General features: G+C 39.8%; 1 protein-coding gene and 1 long non-coding RNA gene across 8 annotated transcripts in view; one reads left to right on the forward strand and one right to left on the reverse strand.

Annotated features, from left to right (window-relative positions):
• Positions 1-6487: 6487 nt before the first annotated feature.
• LOC127048058 (uncharacterized) overlaps positions 6488-25357 on the forward strand; it is a 37601-nt gene continuing 18731 nt past the window's right edge. For both annotated transcript variants that reach the window (XR_007773531.1, XR_007773530.1), the window contains exons 1-5: positions 6488-6562; positions 12208-12339; positions 12439-12537; positions 13636-13737; positions 17036-17097. This is a non-coding gene — a long non-coding RNA (uncharacterized LOC127048058). The remainder of the gene's footprint in view (positions 6563-12207; positions 12340-12438; positions 12538-13635; positions 13738-17035; positions 17098-25357) is intronic.
• LIFR (LIF receptor subunit alpha) overlaps positions 6562-25357 on the reverse strand; it is an 88281-nt gene continuing 69485 nt past the window's right edge. For all 6 annotated transcript variants that reach the window (XM_050946882.1, XM_050946880.1, XM_050946879.1 and 3 more), the window contains 10 exons: positions 24602-24764; positions 24436-24506; positions 23757-23970; positions 20734-20913; positions 16977-17078; positions 15072-15239; positions 13611-13772; positions 12421-12514; positions 10965-11043; positions 6562-9079 (listed from right to left, as the gene is read on the reverse strand). In XM_050946882.1, the coding sequence (XP_050802839.1) occupies positions 8441-9079; positions 10965-11043; positions 12421-12514; positions 13611-13772; positions 15072-15239; positions 16977-17078; positions 20734-20913; positions 23757-23970; positions 24436-24506; positions 24602-24764 (1872 nt within the window). In that variant the 3' untranslated portion in view covers positions 6562-8440. The remainder of the gene's footprint in view (positions 9080-10964; positions 11044-12420; positions 12515-13610; positions 13773-15071; positions 15240-16976; positions 17079-20733; positions 20914-23756; positions 23971-24435; positions 24507-24601; positions 24765-25357) is intronic.

Below are 25357 nucleotides of genomic sequence, written 5' to 3' on the forward strand. Positions count from 1 at the left end.
TCAGTAAAGTGTGCACTTCTGGACAGCGAAGAGGTTAGAGTGTTTTACTGTTTCTGTAAAAGCACTAAACCTAACACTTTCCCTGTTGAGGGTCCAGTGAGAGGGATTGGTCCCTGCACTAGGATGATTTTTAGGGTGAATCTGGGGCTGGACGGGCACTAAAGTCAGCCTGCAAGGTGCAACCAGGTTGGGGAAAGCCAGTATGAGGCTTGTAGGCTGCTGGCAGTCTGTTGGGGTCAGAGCTCTGGCCCAAAGCTGCACAGCTATAAGATATCCAGGGTTTCCAGGCAAACAGTGGCTGAACCCCTTGCAAGTCTACGTGAACTCCAGAACATCACACTGACATATTCATGCCTTTGGCTTCAGTTAACATTTTTTTCCCCTGGGGTCAGATGCAATAATCTCTCCCAGCAGTTAGGTTGGAAATCTGTCATAAAACTAATTGCCTATATGATTTAGTGTTTTCTAAGGCCTTGCAACTAATTTTAAACGAGTCTTGAAATGTCAGTGTGTGACAGGAATTTCTTTAGGAGCTTGTTTCTAAACTTCATAATACAGTAGGCACTATGGAGCACCTCTCTAGCCCAGTGGAGCAGGAAACCAGAAATGTCATTTGAACTGATATAATCATAGAATATCAGGGTTGGAAGGGACCTCAGGAGATCATCTAATCTAACCCCCTGCTCAGGCAGGACAAATCCTTGGTTTTGTTATTTTTAACACCAGTTCTCTAAATGGCTCCCTCAAGGATTGAATTTACAACCCTGGGTTTAGCAGGCCAATGCTCAAACCACTGAGCTATCCCCCCCAAGCCACATAACAAGGGAGCACATTGCCATGAGATCAGTAGCAGATTTATTAAACGCTCCAGGCCAAATTCTGTCATCATTTACACTGGTGTAAAGCTGAAGTAATTCAGTTTACACCAAACAAAAACACTTGACTCTCTCAGTTAAAAAAAATACATAAGCAAAGAATGTTCAAACCTATAATCGAGTAAGAAAATATATTTATTTAATTCTATGGCAATACTATGGCAAAACTGTTAAATACATGCATATTTTTAAACAGACATAAGCAATATGTCAAGAGTTACACAGCCAAGCAAACTAGCTCAAAATGTATGCAAAAAGTTGGAATATTAGCATTAGGTTAGTTATACATGTAGCATACCATATTGTCATGTCTCCCAACATGACGTCACGCTTTTCTTTCCAAGCATGCATTTGTTTAGATGCTCATCCAGTAAAACTGTCTGCTAATACATTTTCTTGAATCAACATTTTGTTTACTTGGTGTGTTTTAACTTTATTTAGTAAAGTGCCTTGTGATTATTCTGTTTTAATTGTGAAGAAAATGTTTTAAATACATAGCAGATTTGGAAATGTATGCCAATTTCAGCAGAAAACCGTAGTGGTAAATTTCTAAATTAGAAATAATATAAAGGGAAGAGTGTTAAATTGACTCTTTTTCACCTTCATTTATTCTCAGAACTAACTTTATACTTTACAATTTGAAATTAGTGGACAATGCTTTTATTAGTGTTATAAACAGATTCCATTGAAATACATGTAAAAAACATAAAACATTTCTAAACAAAATATTTAGGCTGTAAAAAAATATGGTATAAAAGAGAGACCTAAAATATCTATTAAACCCATTCACAGTATGTGTTTTCAAACAACAGCATTTTAGTACAAGACAATTTCTCTCTCATCACCTGGAGGATTCTACCAGAACCTCTAATGTGTGCACCATCATAGGATAAAGTTAAGAATTGCAATTACATTGCATTCTGGTGGGATTTTAGGCAAGATCTGAATTGACATAGTCAAAACTGAAAGTCGACCTGCTTTGCAAGCATTCTAGGAGTTCTATTAAATGTAGTACTGCACATCCTCATTCACTTTTTACTATTATTAAAGAGATACTGCCAGATTAAAAATGTATTCTTAAAAATTCATTCTTTCTTATGTTACAAACGCTTGAATAATCTAAAGCAAAAGAAAGCCCTTTGCTAATTCAATTTGATTTTTCACTAGTTAAACGGATTACTTTTTAAATTTTTGAGTTTGAACAATGAAAATAAATTAGCAACTTTCCTTTATAGTCCATTTCTAATCAATTACACTCTTCAGTTCTCATGCCTTAGTGAAATGCTGCAATATAAGTTGCAAATGTTTGTTTTAAAAAAAAATTGTTTCAATTAGAATTGTTTAAATCATGAAAATATTTCTGTTGGTGTTAGCTTTTTTTCTTACTACACAGACCCTAACTCTGCCAAATTTTACCTAGCAGTATCTCCTTAAGTGGCATATAATAAAAAGGAGCCTGTGAAATAATTTAGGCTTAAAATTTAGTCTGCCAAGGTTTGAAACTCATGTGGATATTCATCTCCCTTCTGCAGAGAAATTATCTACCATTTTATGGGCAACACTATTGTTACACCTGCTGTGACAATTTCTAAGGCTGCAAAACATCACTCCTGCTAGCCTAATTTGATACTTGTTTGCCTAACATGAAAAAGGAACCACAGACACTGGCTATATTAGAAACACTGGGGAAAATCCAGTGTTAGACAAATGGAAAATAAAAAAATGAAGAAATGAACTATTTTCCAGCTGCTATGAGGACATTTAAAAAATAACAGACGGGCCCAAGCTTCAGGATGTGGAACTGGATCTTTAAACACACCAAAGTTTGGAGCTGAATCTGGGTTTGGATTTCAAAAACTCCGAAATCTGAATGTGTTTGGATTTGGGGTTCTTGTTCCTCTCTAAAGAGCTGAGAGATACAGAAACAAAAGCTACAGCAGCCTAAAGAACAATTGCTGACAGCATCCATTTAAACATTAGTTGCACAAGTCAATATTTTACATGCAACAACATGAACCACAATGTAACCATGTTGTGGGAAGTGCAGGTAGTATTCCCCTTTCTAGCATTTTACAAAATGTTCCACCTCTAATACATCATATGCTAGAGTGGGGCTCTCTGCTAAGATGTCCTGGGAATTTCAAGATGATTTATTATACAATATGGAAGTACAGTATAAGTACAAGTATATATTTGCATAAATAATTTAGGACCTTTAAAAATTAGAAATGATATTAAAACCATCTGAACTAAAGCTCTCATTAAATTCCTCTTCTTTGGAACTGAGAATACTATTTTATTTACACGAGAAGCTAGGACATGCTAGCTATTTATTATAGTAAAACACAGCACAGCTATCCATTTGAGTCTTCCAGTCTAATCAATATTCACGTTTTTCCTTTATATTTCCAATATAGCATTTGAATAATAGTCACATCTATTACTGTAGTGTATTTAATATGTAATAATTAAATTGATTTAAAATATTGCACTGGTGATCTTGTTACATTTCTCTCTGGAGTATCTTGTCCCCTCCCATGTTTACAATTTCCTTTGATTCTGCAATTACTCTCCCTCTCTGAGCAATTTCACATTCAACTGAAGTTGGGTCAGAGGGACCACATTATACAAACCTGCATCAAATGGCTACAAGGCCCAAACTTGCCTTGCTTAGGTGAACTTAGTTCAGAGGCCTGTATTTTCCTCTTCAGAGTAACCCAGGTTTCTGTTTCAGAGGGAAAGAAGTACCCTATCCCACTCCCCTGTGAAACTAACACCCTCATCCCACCATGTACAGCAAAGGATACATCTACACTTTGCCCTGGAGGTAAGATTCTCAGCTCAAGGAGACATTAGCCAGCAAAAGTATTTTGAGCTAGGAAATACACTGCTAGCTCAAAGTGCAGACACACGGTAAGAAAGGAATATGCTGAATCTGCCAATTGACTTCAATCTGAGCAACAATATTGCAAGCTGTTTCTGCCAGGTGTGGTGCTCATTACTGTATGTAGTCCCATTACTTCAATGGACTAGTTACCATAGTGAGGCCTACATGGCAGTGAGTGTTTGCAGGATCAGGTCCTAAACCTGCATATGCAGAGAACTTGTGGCAGAGGAAAAAATTCACTATCTGTAACATTAGCTTACTACATTTGATGGTATATTAACCAGCTTTCTGAGGTATATCATATATAGGCTATTCAAATTTACAACCCTAATTAAAATGTCGTATCAGTCCCCATGTATCAGTCAATACAACACAAATAATGAACACAGACTAGAGAGTACACACAAATAAATCAAATGCTACTGATGCTCAGTAATGGAGAGAATACAAAAATTCTTTTCACAAAACAAAATCCTACAAACCAGACATGGCTCAAAATGAAAAAGCAGCAGCATAAATTATTTGCTCCAGAATTAAATCGCCTGACATTTAAAAATCAAAATAAGAACACATTAACATCTCTTAGGTGCCTGAACAGCGTTAAAACTGAAAAACTAGCCGCGATCTAAAACAGAGTGATAGTGTGCATTGACAGAATCCCTTATTATTATATTCAACTCCCTTTTGGAAGTAAAATTTATTCCTCCGCTCCCCCACTTTAAAATACATATCTACAGGTTTTTAATAAATCCAAAGGCTAAGATATAAAAAAGAGAAATGTGTTGCAAAATTTTCTATTATATGAGAGGCTTTTTCAGAAACAGGGAAAACAAGCCTACCTTAACAAAGGGATTTCATGGGGAAACTACACAGCATCAATTAAGGAGCTTAATTTCATTTGAAACATTTGGCTTTCTCCTTACAACTCCCATTAATGTTTATGGAAGTTAAACAGCACCATGCAGAGCGTAACCTTGGTATGGAAGACCAGTTACGCCCCTACCTTTTTCTTTAAGATGCTTCAGTGATTAGTGTACATTTGCACAGGTTTGGAAAGAAATTCAATCACTGAACAATATTAGTCATTCAATCCTATTTTACCCTTTCAGACCCAAAGAATGGCTGACATCTCCACTAATTTGTTATGCCTCTTCCTGGAGATTTTACTGGTGTTTGCACTAATTGAAAATGACAATCTTTACTTTAACATCAGGCATCTGAAGTAGCTTTCAAAGTACTCCATTGTATCTGGGAATAGCACATAACTGAATTGTACTGCTAGCCAGGCCTAGATTGTTATGAAGACAGCTTGTAACAATTTAACACACTGTATAAGATATATGCACATACAACATATAGACACACACCTGTCTGTCTCACCTACTAGTCTCATCCCCATTACAGGGGTATTCAAGCCCTTGCATTGAAAATAGGAATTCTTGGCCATAAACCCCAAGATCAGAAAGTGCCCCAGAAAGCCAGTGCAAGGGATGTAACTAACTCACATTTTTTAAAAGTAAAGTAGCACAGATGGTGAAAGAAGAAATACCTGCACTTTACTTGAGTGTCTAGGTCACAATGCAGAATGCCCTTACCTTAAGAAAATAAAGTGCTCCCTCATCACTCAGAAATCAAATGTCAAATATTGTTGCCTTTACTGTCAATAAATGGTGAAACACACAGTATAACCTGAGAGCAAGTATAGTATATTGCATCTGTCATGGGCTTAACTGATCTTCTATTCTGGGCAAATCCAATTAATTATTTTGTTTCCAATTGTATAAGAGAAACAAAAAGGGACAGTTATCTAAGTACTGGAGATTACCAAATGCTATATCCAGGTAAATGAAGTAAAAGAAATGTAATATAATGGTACTCTGCGTAGATAAAAACTTAAGATTTGTCTTTGCACAAATATTTATCATAGCAAATAAAACTATACATTTCCCATGGAATCAAATTAATCTGCATTATATATCTGCAATGTACAGCTGAAATAATTTTGTTCAAAGTTTAATGAAAATAGTAAAGTCTATGCAGCGCAAAGTATGGCGCTTGCTTGTAATGTTGAAACCTCTATTTGCAAAGGGCTTTTTGCCACTGTTAAAATCCATTTTGAAGATTAAGATATGAAGTTCAGGTCATGGAAGACCTTGGGGCATGTACTTGCATTTCTTAACAAAATTTGTGTGGTAGCGAGAAGAGTTTGAGTAAGGCCACCACCAGAGTTTCTTCCAATTTGTATTCCCAATTGTGGAGTTTCTCATTTAGCTACCGTGTCTAGGAAGTGATACTTGTAGTTATGTATAGAAATCCCAAGAAAAAATTTAATTTAATTCTGAGCAGTTCAAAAGTCAACTGCATTATGACTTGGGATAAATAAAAATCTCCAAGGATCTACTGTCCTTTGACAGCCCATCCTTTGAAGTTACGTTCTTCACATCCTGAAAGAAAACCTGGTACCCTGCACACATCTGGGAAGTCAATGAGAATTTTGATAACAGACCAAGGTATGGAATTGCTTTTTTCTCCACATTTGCAGAGTGGTCCGAAGGACAGGATGTTCTCTGATCTCCAGATGGAGCAATGTGCCTTCACCATAAATCAGATTTGAAGAGGTTAATACCCTCTTTTGTCTTCTGCCTTTCAAGCCTCACCAAGTTGATCATCAGTATCCTTTTATGTCACATAAAAATCAATACCTGATCCATCCAGTGTTTTCCGGTGTAAGAGAGGATAGGGAACACTTGGAGAAGGACATTCATTTTTATCCAAGAGACTCAGCCAAACATAGATCATGGTAAGTTATGCCACCTCTGAAGTATAAAGAAGAGTGGGTGCAGATACAGAATCTTAGTATTTATTGCTGTGATCAGGTTTAGGGTAATTTTCGTCTGATGGGTGGCCAGATCACAGTTCCACATGCAGTGGATGTGTTTGGTTTTGGAGACCTGCCTTCCTGATCTGCTCCGACTACTTCAGAGCTGGGGTCTGATACCAAGTTCAGCAGGACTGGTTGTCTCAGTGCTCGGTTTAGAAAGCTATTTCTGCAAATTAATTATTTGAGGAGCCACAAATTAATGCTTGAAATCAAGACCTAAAAAGGATTTAGCTAAGAGCTTAAGGGCACACTGTTTTACTTCAATGCGGTATCACATGACCCTCCATTTTTTTTTTCGTAACAATTGGAAACAGATTTAAGTTATAAAAAATTTAAAAAACAAAGTCAGTGAAGTAATGGCTTGGTTCTTGTGATGCATCTGTCACAATCTAAATGTTTATACATTACGTATTACAGTTAGAGCTGTTTATAGCAGGTTTATGTGACACAGGTGTGAAAGCAGAAATACTCAAAGATGATGATTTTTAACATTTCTTTAAACCACACACAAACGCTAATCTTGCCATAATGGACCATTACATCGGGTGACCAGTGCTGAGGAGTAGCTATTAAAACCCATTAGTGGCGTTAGCTTACCTTGGATCCCCTTTGCCTGAAAGGAAATTCCACCTTATGTTTCCACCTAGGATTTGGAAAAAGTGCTCTGTTTGGTGGATAATGTTTCTGGGGTTTAGCCACAGAGAGTCTTCCTGGCTAGTGGGGACTATTACAGATAAAGACCAACCTTTCTCACTGGTGGAGCAAATCTGCCTAGGCAGCTAGTGCTACTAAATGCAATCTATGGAACAGTCTCTAAATGCAACCAACAGCTGTTGAAGAATGAGACTAATCACTTGGGTGGCCTGCTCACGGCACTTTAGTTCTAGACTAATAATGGTCTAAACTAGTCTTTCTAGAAGAAAAAGATGCTTAACCTCTTTGAGGTAGCAGATCTGGAGCTGCAACTTTAAAATACAAAACACATTAGTGCAATATGTTAGGAAATACTACCTCCTTAACCAAAAGAGACAAAATATAGTGTTTTAAGGTTAAAAAAATTAATGTTGAAGTTTAAACATTTTGCAGTTCTTCTGAGGTTTAAATCAGTGTTACACTCATTTTCCACGTTTGTACCCCTGAGTCAGATATTGAATAAACATTGTACAGTAGGTACAGAAACTAGTGTTCTGGTTATCAAACAACAAACATGAATAGCACTTAATAAAGTGTTAAATTATTATGATATTTTTCCCATGGGACTTTAACTATGCACAGATTAAAGTGCTAATTTCAATGTCTACATAACAGATTTAATTAACTACCAATCTAAGCATGTAATTTCCAACTGTTACACTGAAAGTTTACCTACCGCCATCACCCTCATCTAGACGGTCTGTAAACTGATTTGGATTTAGTTATTCTGAATATTCATTATAATCACCAGTTAACAACAGAAGTGAACACCTTTCAAAGTAACAGGTTGTATGAGATCACATTGATCTCAAAACACAACCTGAAAGCAGACAGAGTTCTTTGACAAGGATTACGAGGAGATCTAACCTCAAAACCCCTATATCTTCGTAGTGTAATAATTGTGTTTCTATAACTTTGAGTTTTTAGCCTGTATTAAAATGGAACATTAACACTTTAACTTAAATGTGGTAACATTCAGCTCACACACACAAAAAAAAAACCCTGCTGACTGTCTCCAAGGATAACCCATGCTGATATGACAACACTAGGAACAAGAACTTATTGAATGGCAGGTTCAGATTGAAATGACAATTACCATGATTGTTAATCATTTGGTTTGTTCTGAAAAAAATGTGTAAAGGACCACCCTGTGTTATTAGGGGTGGGAGAGTCTTCATAATCCTTTGGGGGGATCAAAAACTGTCGAGAATTAATGGAGCATGGACTTCCAAAAGATCCATTTTCATTGTTGCTTTGAATTGATACAGGAGAGTCTGGAGAGTCTAACTTCCAGATATTAGTGTTTGCTTGAGGTCTGTAGCCCGCAGTTTTATCTAAGTCCTCTTCTGTGGGTGCATGACTCTCCATTTTCATAGTATTAATTGGCAGTTGCATTTGTGGCTTATAGCCTGCTGTAGTGACAAAGTTAATTTCGGGCTCTTCCTCTGGATTAACTTGAGGCTGATACATTGATTGAATGTCAATATAAATGACTTGAGAAGATCCCACAGGTTCATCTATTGGTGGACTAGAGATCTCCTCCTCAATGATTGGTGGGCAGTATGACACCACCACGTGGCTTCCTGTTCCTGGGTCAGACCCATCTTCAGGAAGCTCACTATCTGCTACAGGGGATATAATTTCTGTGTCTTCTATTTTAAGGACTGTGGATCGTGTTTCCACCACTTCCACACTATTCGGGGTACAAGGGTTCATTTCCAAGGTTTTAAGAGCTGTGTTCCCCTAAAAAAAAGCCACAAGAAAAGCAGGAAAGTGAGGATAATGCAAATGAATTGGATATTAAGAAAACATAATACTATTTTAGTTCATATAGACAGTACAGTAACTCCTCACTTAAAGTCGTTCCGGTTAACACTGTTACATTGCTGATCTATTAGGGAACATGCTCATTTAAAGTTGCACAATGCAACGTCGCTTGGCAGCTGCCTGCTTTGTCTACTGCTTGCAGGAAGAGCAGCCCATTGGAGCTAGCTGGTGGGGGCTTGGAACCAGGGTGGGCCGGCAGCCTCCCTATTAGCCCCCCGTTCTCCTAAGTTCCCTGTGTGGCAGCTGCCCAGCAGGCTATCAGTTGCTGGCAGTTCAGCTGTCCCTCCCCCCGCTGCCATGTGCTGCTCCTGCCCTCTGCCTTGGAGCTGCTCCCTGGAGCCAACTGCTTGCTGGGGGGGAGGGGATAATGTCAGGGTATTCCCATCCCGCCTTCTCCTGCACCCCGCTTATCCCATTTCCAAAGCGCGGGGGGCGGAGGGACATACAACAGGGCTCAGGACGGAGGGAGCTTGCTGATCTATTTAAAAAGGCAGTGTACTTAGAGTGGGGTCAGCGTACTTAAACGGGCAACGCGCATCTCTCTCTCTCTCTCACACACACAGTGTGTCTCTCTGTCTCTGTCTGCCATGCTGTCTCCCCTCCCTCCATTTGTGCTGCCTTGTAGTGTGAGGCCACATTAACAACAATGGGTTAACCCTTGAGGGCTCAGCCGAGTGCTAGTTCATCATTTAGCAGTGAAGCATTCCCTGGGAAATACCCCACCCTCTGACTTCACCTCAACCAAGCTTCACAATTATCACTGATGTGTATCAGTATTAAATTGTTTAAAACTTATACTCTGTGTGTGTGTGTGTGCGCGCGCACGCGCACGCTTGTGTGTATATATACATACATACATATATATACATACATATATATATATGTACACACACACACATATGTGCATACTATAGTCTTTTGTCTGGTGAAAAAAATTTCCCTGGAACCTAACCCCCCCATTTACATTAATTCTTATGGGGAAATTGGATTTGCTTAACATTGTTTCGCATAAAGTCCCATTTTTCAGAAACATAACTACAACATTAAGCGAGAAGTTACTGTATATTGTACTGTAGTTTGCTTAGTTAAATTGAGAGACGTATCACCATCTATACATTGCAACAGAGCAATTGTTAACTGTTTAAAAAACTATTCAACGTATTCAACTATTCAGCTCCCCCGCTTCCCCATATATCTATTTGTATATTTCATGTTCAGTTCATTTTAAAATATTTTAGCAAGTTCAACTTCAAAACTATTCATGAATTTTGCCAAAATATATTTCTAATATAAAACCAGCCACTATTTGCCTTTTATCTTTCTTATGTAATCTACTCTGAAAGCATTAGTTTGACTTTCCATTTACTTCCAATTACAAACTGTGAGTAGTGGGCATGGAGGGGAGCTGGCGAGAATGCCATACCCTCACTTCGCACTGCTGCCAATGCAAGGAGGAAGGAAATTAACAGTTGGGGATAAGCTAGGTCATATCATCACTTCTACTGACTCTTGGGACGTATCTTCTTGATGCAACTGTACATTTTAGATCAGTGGTCCCCAAACTTTTCCTCTCGCACCCCTCCTTAACAGTAACAGAATGTGTTCTCACCCCCCCACCCGCCTCCCCTCACACCGGGAGCGGAGTTGCAGCCAGGATTGGTGGCTGGGCTGGAGAAGAGCTGGGGGAAGAGCAGGGCTGGGTGGTGCTCCCTCCCCACTTCCTTCTGGGGGCTGGCCCGGGCGCTACGGTTTGGGGACAACTGTTTTAGATGCTTAAAAATGTAATTAAAATGAAGGTTACCTCACATATATTCTTCTGAAATTGCAATGCCTTACTGTTTTCAGGATTTGGAATGTCAGGGTAGAACGTTTCTTTAATCCTTTATAGAGAAAAGTTAAGTAATTTTCAAAATTACCAGCAAAGGTTCAGCATGTCAAAATAAGAACACAAGAAAAACAGTCACGATGTTTCTATCAGGTCGTAATCCTCAACACAGAGTATAAACTTTAACTGTTCAAATTTTTCACTTTACACAGTTGTGCTTTAGGCTGCATGTAAAGAAAAACGTACACATTCTTCTGATGCTTCCACTGGAGTTTCAGGTTTCTGAAAGTTTGAAGATGGACTGTAAATTGATCGTGGGCAGATCATAAATTAAATGTATGCCTAATTCTCCACGTTTTAATTCGAGTTCTACTACACCTGACTTTGCACGCAGCCTCAGGCGGAGGAGAAGAGCACTGGACAATGAGCAGAAGATTTGGGTTCTTCTGGCTCTGTCACTGACTCACTGTGGGACCTTGTGGCCAAATCGCTACTTCTCTGGGCCTCCCTTCCTTCCTTCCTATCCCTTCCAATTATAAATGGGAATACCACCCACCCTCACCCAAAAGTCTTGTGTAAAGCCCACTGAAATCCTCAGGTGTTTGGGGAAACATGACAGGGGTACCAGGCCTTTTAAAGCTCCTTGCAGGAGCCGTGAAGGTGAGTCCTCCAGGCCTGCCTAGAAAGGCTGCAGGGAAGTAACCAATCAGAGCCCAACAGGATCAGTTAAAAGGAGCCAAAGGGGCTTAGCAGGTCAGTCACTGGCTAGGACCAGAAGGGTGAGGAAGGGCTGGAAGGCTGCAAAACTCTTCAGGGAAAGAGGCCTGGGAGAGACCTGCTCAAGCAGGGATAAGGCAGAGAGAACCCAAGGACTGCAACCCTAAGGTAATAGGTGAAGGATGAGTGTGTGACAGCCCAGGGAATGCAGCAGGAACTATTAAGGAAAGCAGCACACGGCTGCTGTTTGCAGGGTCTTTGGGTTGGGACCCAGAGTAGCAGGTGAGCCAGTGGAGAAGTGACCTAAACCCTGAAGAGGGTAAAAGATTCTTTACTAAAAGCCCAAGAGAGGGGGCTAAAATTTAAAGGTGCCCAACAGGGACTGAAGAGAGAAGGCACCCTCAGGAAGAATGGGCTGAGTCCAGCTTGAGCCAGGGAACTGAAAGACTTGTTTATGTTTGTTTTTGACTTGAGTACCCTAGAAGGAGTTTGTCCATTTTAGATTGTATGTGACTTGCCTGGAGTGCCGAGCCACTGAAAACCTGCCTAGCGAGGTCGGCAGCCTACAGGGGGCGCCAGGAGAAAACTAAGTTTGCAGCACCACAACCCAGCCAATAGGAGGCACTCATGAGAGGTGAGTGCACACCCTCACAGGACGGCAATAAATTACTCAACATAAACAAATAGAAGAATTTAACTGAAAATGAGTGTTTACCATTCCCTCTTTTGGTAGCAAAGGATGCTGGTCACCACTCCAAGCACAACAGCTACAGCCACTGGGATGAGAATGGCAATGATCAACCCCACGGCTGGGAAAAAATAATGAAAAACAGTAAGAGATATTCAAAGTTATCACCAAAGTTTGTGGTTCACAACCCTTTTGTAACATTCCCAGATATTATCGGCCGCTTTATAGATCAGTGGCAGCTCATTGAGCCCCATCTGCCTGCAACAGTGGCCTATACTACATCCTTCATTGCAAAAGACAAACCCTCCCATACTGTAGTTGGTCAATTGTGAAATAGTGTGTAGAAAAGGAAGAAGTTTCTGTTTGATCCCCTATTGGTACTAAGCTTCACATGTATGATGATAGGACTGATGGCAAATTTTATCCCAGACAGCATAACTGCTAGTGTTTATAGTATTTTAGGTGGCTATTTAAAATTCTCAAACTATTTGTCTATTCTGTGCAGTGATTTCTACAGGTTAATTACATGTTGCATAAGTGCATTGCCTTTTACCTAGTTTAGTCTTTTAAGATCACTGAGCATCTCCTTTTCTCCCCTAACAAAAGTGCCCGTTTAGCCTTCTGGGCAGAATCATTTCATGCACTTCTTCTTTCCAAACTGAGTAAACCTCTTTTTTTCCACCTCCATCTTCAGGTGGCTTTAGTCATTTTCAATCTTTTGAGCAGTTATGAGTTCAGACCTCATCCATATGTATGAGTTGATGAAGTTTTTAAACAAGCATTAATTACTATGAGCTTCATAGTACCTGTAACAGTTTAATAGCTGTAAGGTTATTTTTTTCCCCCAATCTGCTACAACAGGCCTGGGATAGCTAAGCAGGAAAAGACATCAGATGAGTCCAAGGCCTTGGCTACACTGGCACTTTACAGCGCTGCAACTTTCGCGCTCAGGAGTGTGAAAAAACACTCCCCTGAGCGCTGCAAGATACAGCGCTGTAAAGCCTCAGTGTAATCAGTGCCGCAGCGCTGGGAGCGCGGCTCCCAGCGCTGCAAGCTACACCCGTAGAGGATGTGGTTTACATGCAGCGCTGGGAGAGCTCTGTCCCAGCGCTGGGGCTCCGGCGGCAGCGCTTTGAAATTTCAAGTGTAGCCATACCCTAAGATAAAGATCATGGTACTCTCACTTAAGCACTGCCATCCTAGAATGTTCAACTTACAATTCTCCTTTGTCACCACGTACAGGTCTTTCGATGGGCCTATTCCACCAAGGGTATAAGCTCGTAAGTCCAGGCGGTAACTTGTTTTGCCTTGAAGATCAAGTATTCTCAAAGACTTTTTCGTTAGGTCAGTAATATTCTTAACTGTTAGCTCAGGAGACCCTGTTTTGTTTTGTGTTTAAAAAGATCGGAAATGTACACCACATTAGAATATGTTCACAAAACCCAAACTTCATATTAAACTGGAAAACAATCTTTTTAATGGAGCAAAATCCTGAGTACAGAATTATGCTGCAGAAAATCCACTACTGTGTAGTGTAACGGTGTTAATTAAGCAGCACAAAGGGTTTATCTTCAGCGCAGAAGTAACTCTCATTATGTACACTTGAGTTACTCCTCTTAAGTTAGCCTAGCTCGAGTGAGAGCAGCCATGCTATGAAATAGTACTCAAGCTGCTGTGTCCACACTGAGGCTGCACTATGACTTCTGATGACATAATTGCATTCTTAGCACTGCTGTAAGCTGAGCCATTCTATGAATTCTTTCTTAATGAACTGTGGGAAAACTTGTTTGCCCTGCCTGGCACATGGGGAGGAATTGTGAGAAGGCCTTGGAAGACTTAGCCTGCATCCATACTACAGAGTCATTGTGTTAGCAGATGTCTAGCTGCGCTAATCAAGTTTTAGCCTATACTTCCTGATGGACCATCCAGCTTGAGTTAAAAGCATCACCGTACTGGAATTAAAGCCTGCTCACAATCCTAACCTTGATTTGGGGGCAGAACTCGAATTTTAACTCAAATTAAGTTTGCAGTAAAGACAAGTCCAAAGAGGGAAGAGAAAGGATTATGGCAGACTAAACGTTAATAAAACTGCAAGCTGAAAATAAAGATGTCATGCACTGAACTCCACAATTTGCTACAGACTTCATATAATTACATTTCACAACATCTTTGGTAAGTGCAATTACATTTTATAAGGTTATTTCTTCTATTATTCACACACTACCACAATTATCAGTTTTGGAATTAACTGAATGAAAAGTATCACACTAACAGGGAAAGAAACTGGCCTTCTCTTTATCTACAGACCAGAGACAGCATGAGCAATGGCAATGCAACATTATCCCAACCACACTGCCAATGCACTTAAACCCAGTTCTGGCGGGTTCGCCATTTTCACACTCTCTTCTCATCAGTGTTTTCCTAAGGGACTGGATGTTCATTGTCATGGTGACTTGTGTGATGTGAGTGCCCTAGTCAACTAGAAATTCCACTCAGTTCATCTACTCTTGCTCACTCGAGCAGTTAGTATTTTAAATGTCTTCACCAGTTCTGAAAGGCCAATTTAGGTGCTGAACAATGCCAACTGAACTGTAAATAAACAATTGTTTCTTAAAGGACTATTCATTCGCTAGTACGGGGAGTTTACAGGAAAATTGAGGACCATATGTTTTATTTACCTTCTTCCATAAAACTAGTCTTTGAAGAACCTTTCTCCCCTTTTGCAAAGTAAAGAATATATCCCTTTAAAAACCCCTGGCAGTCTTCAACAGGAATGTCTTCCCATTTTACTAATATTGAATCTGAAGAGGTTTCTTCTACAGTAAAATTTGGTGCTACCTTTGGAGCTGTGGAAAGAATTGGGAAAAAAAAATGTTAAACAACTATCCTTCCACTGTATGCTAAAAGTATGCTAGTATTACAGCATTATTATTAGGACTGACATGTTGATCACTACACTGAAAATTTTCTAGATCCATTTTTGTCCCTTTCAAACAAAATATTAATAAAGAGGTGACATTAGCCAGGTGTCACTACATCAGCCTCCCTGTTGGAATATTATCACCAATAATTTGTATTGCAAGGGCATCTACTAATCCCAGTCATAGACAAGGACCCTATTGTGCTAGGTGCTATACAACAGAACAAAAAGATGCTCCTGCTTGCAATATCAACACACATTAAAAATAAATCCAGCTAGTGCAAACGTTTAGAAAGATGTAACTTAATAAAAATTGTCTCATTTTCAAATGGCTGTAACTTTGCTTTATTTGAAGAAATTGTATTTAGTAACAACAGAGTCTGCATTCTTCCTTGAGAAAAGTATTAATGCTGTTTAAAAGGAGTCACAAATCTCCAACACAACACATGGGCTTTAGTGCAGGGATCACAGCAAGGCACATTCACAGAACAGGCCTTAGCTGGAGGTACAGATAACACCACGAGTGAAATTTTAGAAGCCAACTGTGTTATTACAAGATAAGAAATTATATATTATATCACAATTTCTGTTTTGAAAAATATGACAAACTTAGTCCAAATGCTTTGTTGTTGTTTTTCTAAGAGAGATGTAAATTGTTGAAAACAAGAGATTAGAGTAAATGTTTCATTTCATCTTCCATCATAGCTTTAAGCAACAAGCAATGATCTCCTACAAAGCAATACCCTGGCTCAGACTAAGTAATCAGAAAAAGTTTCCAATAAAATTATTCCAAGCACCCGGCAGAAGATACCTTAAAGTTCAAAATGAAATGGGTCCTATAGCTACACAATACGCATTTATCCTTAACAACTAGGAGAGTGAAGTATAAAGAGAGTTCAGACTTCCAGGAACAGAGCAAAAGGAAGTGGAGGGGTGGTCCTTAAATGCAGGGCTGGTGCAACCATTTAGGCGACCGCTGGGAGTTGGGGGGGGCCATTTTCTTCGGCAGCCACCACGGCAGTCAGATCTTCGGCTGCTCCTGTTGCCGCCGGCATTTAGGCGGAGGGAACTGCAGCAGGAGAGCGCCGGGAGGGCCGCCTGCAGCAAGTAAGGGGGGGGGTGTGGCATGCAGGGGAACTCCCTGCCCCAGCTCACCCCTGCCCCGCCTCCTCCCCGAGCATGCCATGGCTGCTTCACTTCTCCCACCTCCCAGGCTTGTGGCGCCTATCAGCTTAGGCGCCGCAAGCCTGGGAGGCAAGAGAAGTGAAGCAGCCACGGAGTGCTCGCGGTGCTCGTGCGTGGAGCTGGGGTGAGCTGGGATGGGGGGGTGCCTCAGGATGGAAGGTGGGGAGCTGCTGTGGGGGGGGGGCCCTCAGGGCAGAGGGGGGGAGCTGCTGCCGGGGGTGGTGGGGCATCAGGGCAGGGAACCAGCTAGGATACAGAGAGTGGAAGTTCACTGAATTAGTGAATAAGTGATACATTAGAAATCTTTATTAATGAACTCTAAAGGCTGGTGGCACTGAAAGAGATAAAGGAAATATTCAGCAGTAAGAAGATTCTACTTTCAGACTTTTTAAAATTTATCTAGCGAAGACAAGTACAAGTTAGTCATATTTATTTTATCATGTATTTCTAAAGGATCTTAACAATAAAATGCACTTACGCAATTCTTTCATATATCCCGTTATATTCTGTAATAACTGATATCCATTGTGTTTGCAGCCATATACAGAAAAATTGTATCTCACACCAGGTTGAAACAGAGCTGCAGAAGAATATCACTGGTAAGCAAAATCTTTTCACATTTTAAGCTTTTACATGCATATTTTCATACAAAAACATTTAAAGAACAGCCCAAATAATTAAACCAGCATCCTAAGCTGGGGATTCGTGACCCTCTGGGGGCCACAAACAGGTTTCAGAGGGTCTGCCAACCCCACCACACTGCAGGGGCTGGAGCCCCACTGCCCTGGAGTCTTGCTGCCTGGGGCTGAAGCCACAGAACACTAAAGCCACAGGAAACAACTGTTTTTCTGCATATAAAAGCCTAAGCAACTGAGCTTCCCGGCGCCCCAGACAACTGTCCTGCTTGTTACCAGCCTTGGCTTTTATATGCAGAAAAACAGTTGTTGGGACACAAGTGGGCCTTGGAAAGAAAAAGGTTGAGAACCCCTGAACCAGACCATATGGTATTTACATATTAATATTTCTCCTATTTAATCCATACTGTATTTATACACAAAAGGTGTGCCATTACACACACTGTTCAGAGCCAGTAAATAATTTTGACCATTCAGAGCAACCTAGACAGTCTAAACAAATATCATTAGGAAAAGGTTGGAAGCAGCACAGATTGTTGCTTTCCATTATGAAACACACACTTGCAATGTTAACAGAAATGCTATTTTTCCTTCAAGGCTGTCATGTTTCTTCTTTCCCCTCCCCAGATATAGTGGCTCATCAACTGATTTCTTCTTAGTTATTACAGCCACATCCTTACAGCACTGTTATTCAGGGTGACTATTCTCTTCAATAAGGAGCTCAAGGCTTGAATAGAGTTTGTATAAAACACACATTGTTGTTCTCTCTCTAAACAAGGGGAAGATCCCAGGGGAAGAAAAGCTAAGTGAAAGAGAGCTGGCAGTTTTGCAAGGAGACAATATTAAAGGTACAACTGCAAACTATCCCGGTACAATGGAAAGATAGGAAAAATAGCAAAAGGCCTATATGGCTCCAACAGGAGCTCTTTATGAAACAGAGCTGAAAATCAAAATGGTATCCTACAAAAAGTGGAAAACATGGACAAATTGCTAACAAGAAGTACCAAAGAATAGCACAAGCATGTAAGAATAAAATCAAAAAGGCTAAAGCACAAAATGAGTTACACCTGGCAAAGGACATAAAAGGCAATAAGAAGAGGTTCTTTCAATATGTTAGGAGCCTGAGAAAGACGAAGGAAAGTATAGGTCCTCCGCTTAGCGAGGAGGGAGAGCTAGTAACTGATGGCATCAAGAAAGCTGAGGTGTTTAATGCCTGTGTTCTGTCAGTCTTCAGTAAAACGGCTCATGGTGACCAGATACTCAACATAATTAATATTAAACAACCAGGGGGAAGGAATGCCAGCCAAAATAGGGAAAGACTGAATATGTGTAAGTAACAAGGCCTAATGAAATTAAGGAACTACCCTGGAAAAAATCTCAGAATCATTAACAATTATCTTTGAGAATTCCTGAAGTACCCGTGAAGTCCCACAAGACTGGAGAAGGCAAACATAGTGCCTATCTTTAAAAAGGGGAACAAAGAGGACCTGGGGAATTACAGACCAGTTAGCCTAACTTGGATAGCTGGAACAAATTATTAAACAATCAATTTGTAAGCACCTGAAGGATAATGGGGGTAATGAACAGCCAGCATGGATGTGTCATGAACAAATCATGCTAAACCAACCTAATTTCCTCCTTTGACAGGGTTACTGGCCTAGTAGAGGGGGGAGGGGAAAGCAGTAGATGTGATATCTTGATTTTAGTAAATCTTTTGAAACAGTGTCATATGACATTCTCATATGCAAGGGAAATGTGTTCAAGATGACATTACTATAATGTGGGTACACAAAGAGACCATACTCAAAGGCTAATCATCAATGGTTTCCTCTCAAACTGGAAGGGCATATCTAGTGGAGTCCCACAGGGGCCAGCCTTGTGTCTGGTACTATTCAATATTTTCAACAAATGTCTTGGATAATGGAGTGGAGAGTATGCTTATAAAATCTGAAGGTGACATCAACTTGGGAGGGATTTGCAAGCACTTTGGAATACAAGATTAGAATTCAAAATAATCTAGACATATTGGAGAATTTGTCTGAATTCAACAAGATGAAATTCAATAAAGACATGTGAAAAGTATCTAAGAAGGAAAAATCAAATGCACATCTACAAAACGGGGAAGAACTGCCTCGGTGGTACTACTGCTGAAAAGGATCTGGTGTTATAATGGATCACAAACTGAATATGAGTCAACAGTGTAATGTGAAAAAGGCTAACATCATTCTGGGGTTATTAACAGGAGTGTCATATGTCAGACACAGGAGACAATTATCCTGCTCTACTTGGCACTGGTGAAGCCTTAGCTGGAGTAATGTGTTCAATTTGTGGTACCACATTTCAGGAAAGAAGTAGACAAAGTGGAGAGAGTCCAGAGGAGAACAACAATTTAATCAATTATAAGATATGTAGAAAACCTGATCTGTGAGGAAAGGTTAAAAAAACTGGGCATGTTTAGTCTTCAGAAAAGATGATTGAGGGGAACCTGATAAGAATCTTCACAATATATTGAAGAGTCTTATAAAGAGGATGAGGATCAATAGTTCTCCATTTCTACTGAAGGCAGAATAAGACATAGTGGCCTTAAATTGCAGCAAGAGAGATTTAGGTCAGATATTAGGAAAAGCTTTCTATCTATAAGAGTAGTTAATCTCTGGAATAGGCTTCTAATGGAGCTTGTGGAATCCCATCACTGCAGGTTTTTAAAAACAGGTTAGACAAACACCTGTCAGGAATGGTCAAGATTACTTGGTCCTGCCACAGCGCAGGACTTTACTTCTCGAGGTCCCTTCCAGCCCTACATCTCTATTATTCCATCATTCTATAAGATGACAAAAGAGTCAGCCCTACCAAGTGCTGCATGCCCTCGACACTAAGTGAAGTTGCAGGAGGTCTTGAGTAGTAGTCTTTGTGCAATCAAATGCTCAGACCTTGAGCCAACAATTTGATGCATGTGGGTAGATCCCTATGAGTGCTGGGAGACTCCGTGCTGTCAACTGGGCTCCGGGCAGGTGCAGGGGTCTGACTACAAGGATCTCATTGTAGGGCTGAGGCTCTAGGTGACTGAGTCTTAAATGTTGGCTCTAGATGGGATCTTTATATTTAATTTTTTATGTTCTAGTCTTTGTAATGCCCTCTTAGACAGCAGGAAATATGCCTCTTTTCCTGTTTATTTCTCTTCTCTCCATTTGCTCCCCACTATTCCCACCACAGCTCTCACCTTCTCACTTTTCTCAAAAAACCAATGTATTCTTCCCCCACCACCCTTGGTGTCCAGAGTGGTACATCTGAAATCTGGAAGATTTGCCCTGGATTTTAACAATTTTACAGAATGCTAAAGTTTGGGCTTCAGCTACATTTCTTTTAACAACTTCAAAACATTCTGGAAAGTGTAAAGAAAATAATAGTTGAATCAAGAACTAAGAGATGGAGACAGCTGAGGAGAGTGAGAAGTTAACAGAAATATTAGCGCAAAGAAGATATTTAAAAACAGTACCTTTTATCCTTTCTACTGATAATTTTCTGCATTCACTTGCAAAGCCAGTATACCATGCAAACTTTGAATTGGAAAGTCTAATTTAAACAATGATTTCCTCTTACCAGATTTGATCACAGCATCTATTGCATTTGAAGGAAACATTTCCCAGTCCACAATACACGGTTCAGATCCAGATGAAATACACCATTTTAATGTGTAGCCACAGGTCACGTTAGGGTCAGAATGCCAAGAAATGTAAATTCCATTTCCTGTTGCAATTGCCAGCTCTGTTTTGACATTGTCTATAATAAAGACAGTATATAAAAAAACATTAGAGTTCAGCCCTGTATCTTTACCTCAAAGGGCTTTCAGAAGCCTGAACTACAGTTCTTAGAAAACAGATGCCATGAGAACACACATACAATGTGTTCATGCTAGGAAAGAGGATCACACAACTGGCTCTGTGAAATTGGAGTAAATTATACTATACTTTTTGAAGCACTATAAATCAAGCTTAGAAGTCTATAGTGAAGTCTGCAAGAGTAGTGCAGAAAGGAGTGAAAAAGTTCAGCAGATCCTCAGGTTTGGATACAAATCACCTTCTCTGGATAAGTTTCTATTGCAGGGGTTCTGGTTTAATTCAAATTGACACCAATTTGGTATAAGTCTCCAGCTACTAATTCCTTCCATCCATCCACCCCCAAAACACCAGCCTGTTGACTAGTTCCTACAGAGCCACCACCTATGGCTACCATTCAGGTGGGACCCGGTAAGTCTTAAAGATCCCCTGGAGCAACTAAAATATTTAAGTACCCATCACATCTTCAGAACCTCCTCAACTTTTCTTGAGTTTCTTTAAATGTTCTTAGCCTTGATCCCTGTTTGCTTGGATCATCATATTGTATTAAAACTGTCCAGTCTATGCAAGACTGAGTTTAAAGGGAAAGACAGATCTCAGTAATTAAAAAAACCCAAAGAGAAACACTAATTCCTCCCTGAGGTATTGTGAATATTAAAGGGCTATGTAAATGCTGAGTGTTCTAGGAGAACGTATGCTGTGTGCTAGCAGAACAATTTTTTGGAAGAAAATATCATTGCTGAATTGCCACTTAAGGGAATGTCAATTTCACCTCTTTTTGTATTCATTTATCTCCATTTGATGTGACTATAAGAGTAAATGTATAGACAGGGCAAGTTCTTAAACTGTTAAAAAAACAACCCTGAAACACACAGTTTCTAAGAAGTTGAACATTCAAGGAAATAATTACATGTTAGAGTGCATGTTTATATGACACTTGCATAGTATTTTATTTCTAGAATTTTGTTAATATGAATTAATTTACTGACAGTAGGCTCAATAGTATTCTCTCAGCAAAAAAACCACTGGATATTGAAGAGCTGCACGTGCATGTTTTTGCTGCAATCTAGATTTCTGTTTCACTAGCAGCACAAATACTGCCATGATGGAGGCCAGAAAGGCACCCACATAGTAAGTTTGCTTCTCCACCATTGTATCTTTTTAATTACGTTGAAAGCTCACATTAAGTAGGATATGACGCAGGCTTTGCTTCCCTTTCAATTTTCTCATGAAACCTATCTCGAGCATCAGAAACATTTCTTTCTTATTGATGTTATAAACATTTGCAGGCTGTACAGGATGCAGCCGGAAGTGACTGTATAGCCACGTAATCCAGGTCAGCGGGTGAGTCATGTTTCAAATAATTCCTATGTCAACTCAGAAGACAATTCAGAATGAGTATATGGTGGGTAACACCAAAGGGAAATTCAGTCTTCCAAATGTTACCTTTCCAGTACTGTGCTCTAATAATCACAGAGTTCCAGCCGTTACGCTCGGTCACAGGGTGCAGAGCGGAATTATCTAGAGAGCCCTACATTCTGCAGAGTCAGCTACTGTTGTTGCTCATGATATGGAGTTATTAAAGTGATGCCATTAATTTATCTATCCTGCCTAATTCCTCTTCCTTCACATATGCGGTGATAAATTAATAGGTAGTATCGCTATAGAGGAGCTGAAGGCTATTTAGCCTGAGGACAAAACTCGTTCTGGATAATGGAGGATCATGGTTACTGACATCCCAACTATAAATCTCAAACAAAACACATTTCTGCCTGAAGAGATGTAATTTTATTTTCAGAACTTCAGACAGAAAGCACACAGCTATGACGTCTATTACATGTTCACATGGGATGTATGGGTCACATTATGTGCCTTAAAAGAGGTCACAGCTGAGGGGCTAGGAAGCACAGCTTCTGCAGAGCTGCTACTCCCTGCTCCAGCACAGTTGGGTAAGGGCTAGCAGTGCCTTCACTCTGTCTTCCCAATGTGCCAGCCAACCCAGATGAATGGAAGTGGATGGGGAAGTAATTGGCACCAGGTATAGGGCTGGCAAAGATTCCTTTTCCCCTGGAGCACGGGGGAACTGGGACCATGTTGTGACTTACGTGGTCTGCTCCTGTGCTTTGTGCTGCCCTTTCCCCAGCATTTGCACCAAAACCAATTTAGCCCAAAGCTTTTCCTTCACATATTGGAGGGTAGTTCACTACCACGGAGGGCATTTTTAGATATCTTAAATGAGAGGCCTCAATAACCCAACTTACACCTTCAAGCCCCTGCTTTTGACACTATATCATGATCCAGGCACATTACTGGTTAGCTCCATTAGTATTCTCCCTTCATGTGATCAACTACACATGCATTTAATTGATGTTTGAGTCCCACAGAGTGGAAAAATGTTAAACAACTATGCAACACTGAGAAGCTTCCACGGCAAGAAAAATCTGTTTTGATCCTCTTACATTTAATCAAATTTATTTGAGTAAAAAAGATAGCAAAGAAATAAATAAAACCTCCTAAAAGTTGAAGATTTGTGCAAAAGATTTAGGCTCTCCCTTGTTATTCCTGGGAAGTCTCCAGAAAATTGCAACACAACAACCTAGCCTGTAACTGCCACCTTCCTTCTACATGACAAATATAATTTGCTGGTGAGACACTGCACTTAAAACAAAGCAGTAGATTGAAAGAATCACTTGTTACTTGCACAGATCAGCTAAATTCTCTGAAAAACCCACCACCCAGCTGTTCCACAAGCTTTGAATGTTTTAAAACCCTGAATCAAGTACTCACCACTTGGAAGATCCACACTAGTTATCCTAGAAGGGGGAGATGAGCCAGCACGATTTTTGGCTGTAACACTGATTAAACAATCATTTCCCCCAAGTTTTATTTCAGTGCTGTTCAAGGGTACAGGGACTTCATAAGCCTTTAGCATTCTCTCTTGCAAGTAACATGATACCTCATGGGATAGTATTATTCCATTTGCTTCAGAAAGAAGTAACGGCTATGCAACAAAACAAATCACATTAAAAAACAAAACTATTGTTAAAAATCAGGACACAGGATTACATGCATCTAATACTCAAAATTGGGATTACCAGGCAAAAAAGTCAGTAAAGCAAGAATGGTTTTAGGAGTTAACACATGAGCACTGAAGACAACTCTCAAAGGTTTTAGGAGTTAACACATGAGCACTGAAGACAACTCTCAAAGGGACAAATTTAAGGAAGTTATTCTGTATGTGAAATCCTACTTAATTCCATATGCAGCTGTTTTTAGTAATACTTTCTTTTTTTTAAAAGCATAGTCCACATTTCTGGGATAATGATGTTTTCATTTAGGACACTACTTTTCTGAGTAAATGCACTATAAAATATTTAAGAACAACAATTAGATTTACTGGCTATAAACTCTTCACACATTGAAAGTACATAAGAAAAGCAATGAACACACACACACCGGTACATACCTTCCAAAAGACTGTTAGAGTTTCTCCGACAGGACTTCTCTGTCTCCAAATATCCGGTCCTCTTGCAGGAGCTAAGAAAGGAGATTTTACAAAACAAGATAACTTTGTTAAGCATATGGCTTACAAGTTCAATAGTTTGACATAAAAGACAGTTCAATAAACTTACGGGCTTCCAAAGTTGTGAGCTTTTTTCCCTCACTCCATTTACTCCATCGCCAGAAATACTCAGAAGCTGAACAGCGTACTCTGAATGTGTATGTGCCATATGGATGTAATGCATCCACCCGAGCTCTGTAATTTGAGTTTTCTGCACCGGCCATTGAGACATTCTGCAGTTAAGAATTAATAGAATTCGATATGAAAACCTTTCTCCCATCCTGTATCATGCTAGTACCACTACCTGGAAAATGTTTTTTAAAAGTCGACTACAGTATTAAAGTTGTACAATCAGGCAACTGTGCGATTATTTAAGAAGAATGTGTTATACAAAGTCCAGTGGGATGTAGTCTCTATTAGCGGGGGCAACGGGGATGTACCCTAAAAAGCTTTCATGCCAGAATATATGGGGAAATGAATGTAAATGAAAGAAAATATATATGGAAAATATATTACATAAAATCACCGTTCACCAGTGAAAGTTTTTCAGGGGCCTATCATAAGACGTTACCCCTAGTATAGAAATTAAAATACCAATAACTACTTTAAAACACATGTGGGTATATACTAAATTGTCAACATTAGACGCTGTAACCCATATGATAATGGGAATATTCCTATACCGTAAAGGAGAGTAATCACAATGCTAACAATACTCTCTGCTTTCCCAACTCTCTACCATTTGATTCCCAAAAGTGTTGCACACTCTGAACCACCAGGAAGGACTGGTGGTCCACTGATCATAATGTGAATACCCTTTTCTTTT

The sequence above is a fragment of the Gopherus flavomarginatus genome, chromosome 3, assembly GCF_025201925.1.
Source record: "Gopherus flavomarginatus isolate rGopFla2 chromosome 3, rGopFla2.mat.asm, whole genome shotgun sequence".
NCBI lineage: Eukaryota > Metazoa > Chordata > Testudines > Testudinidae > Gopherus > Gopherus flavomarginatus.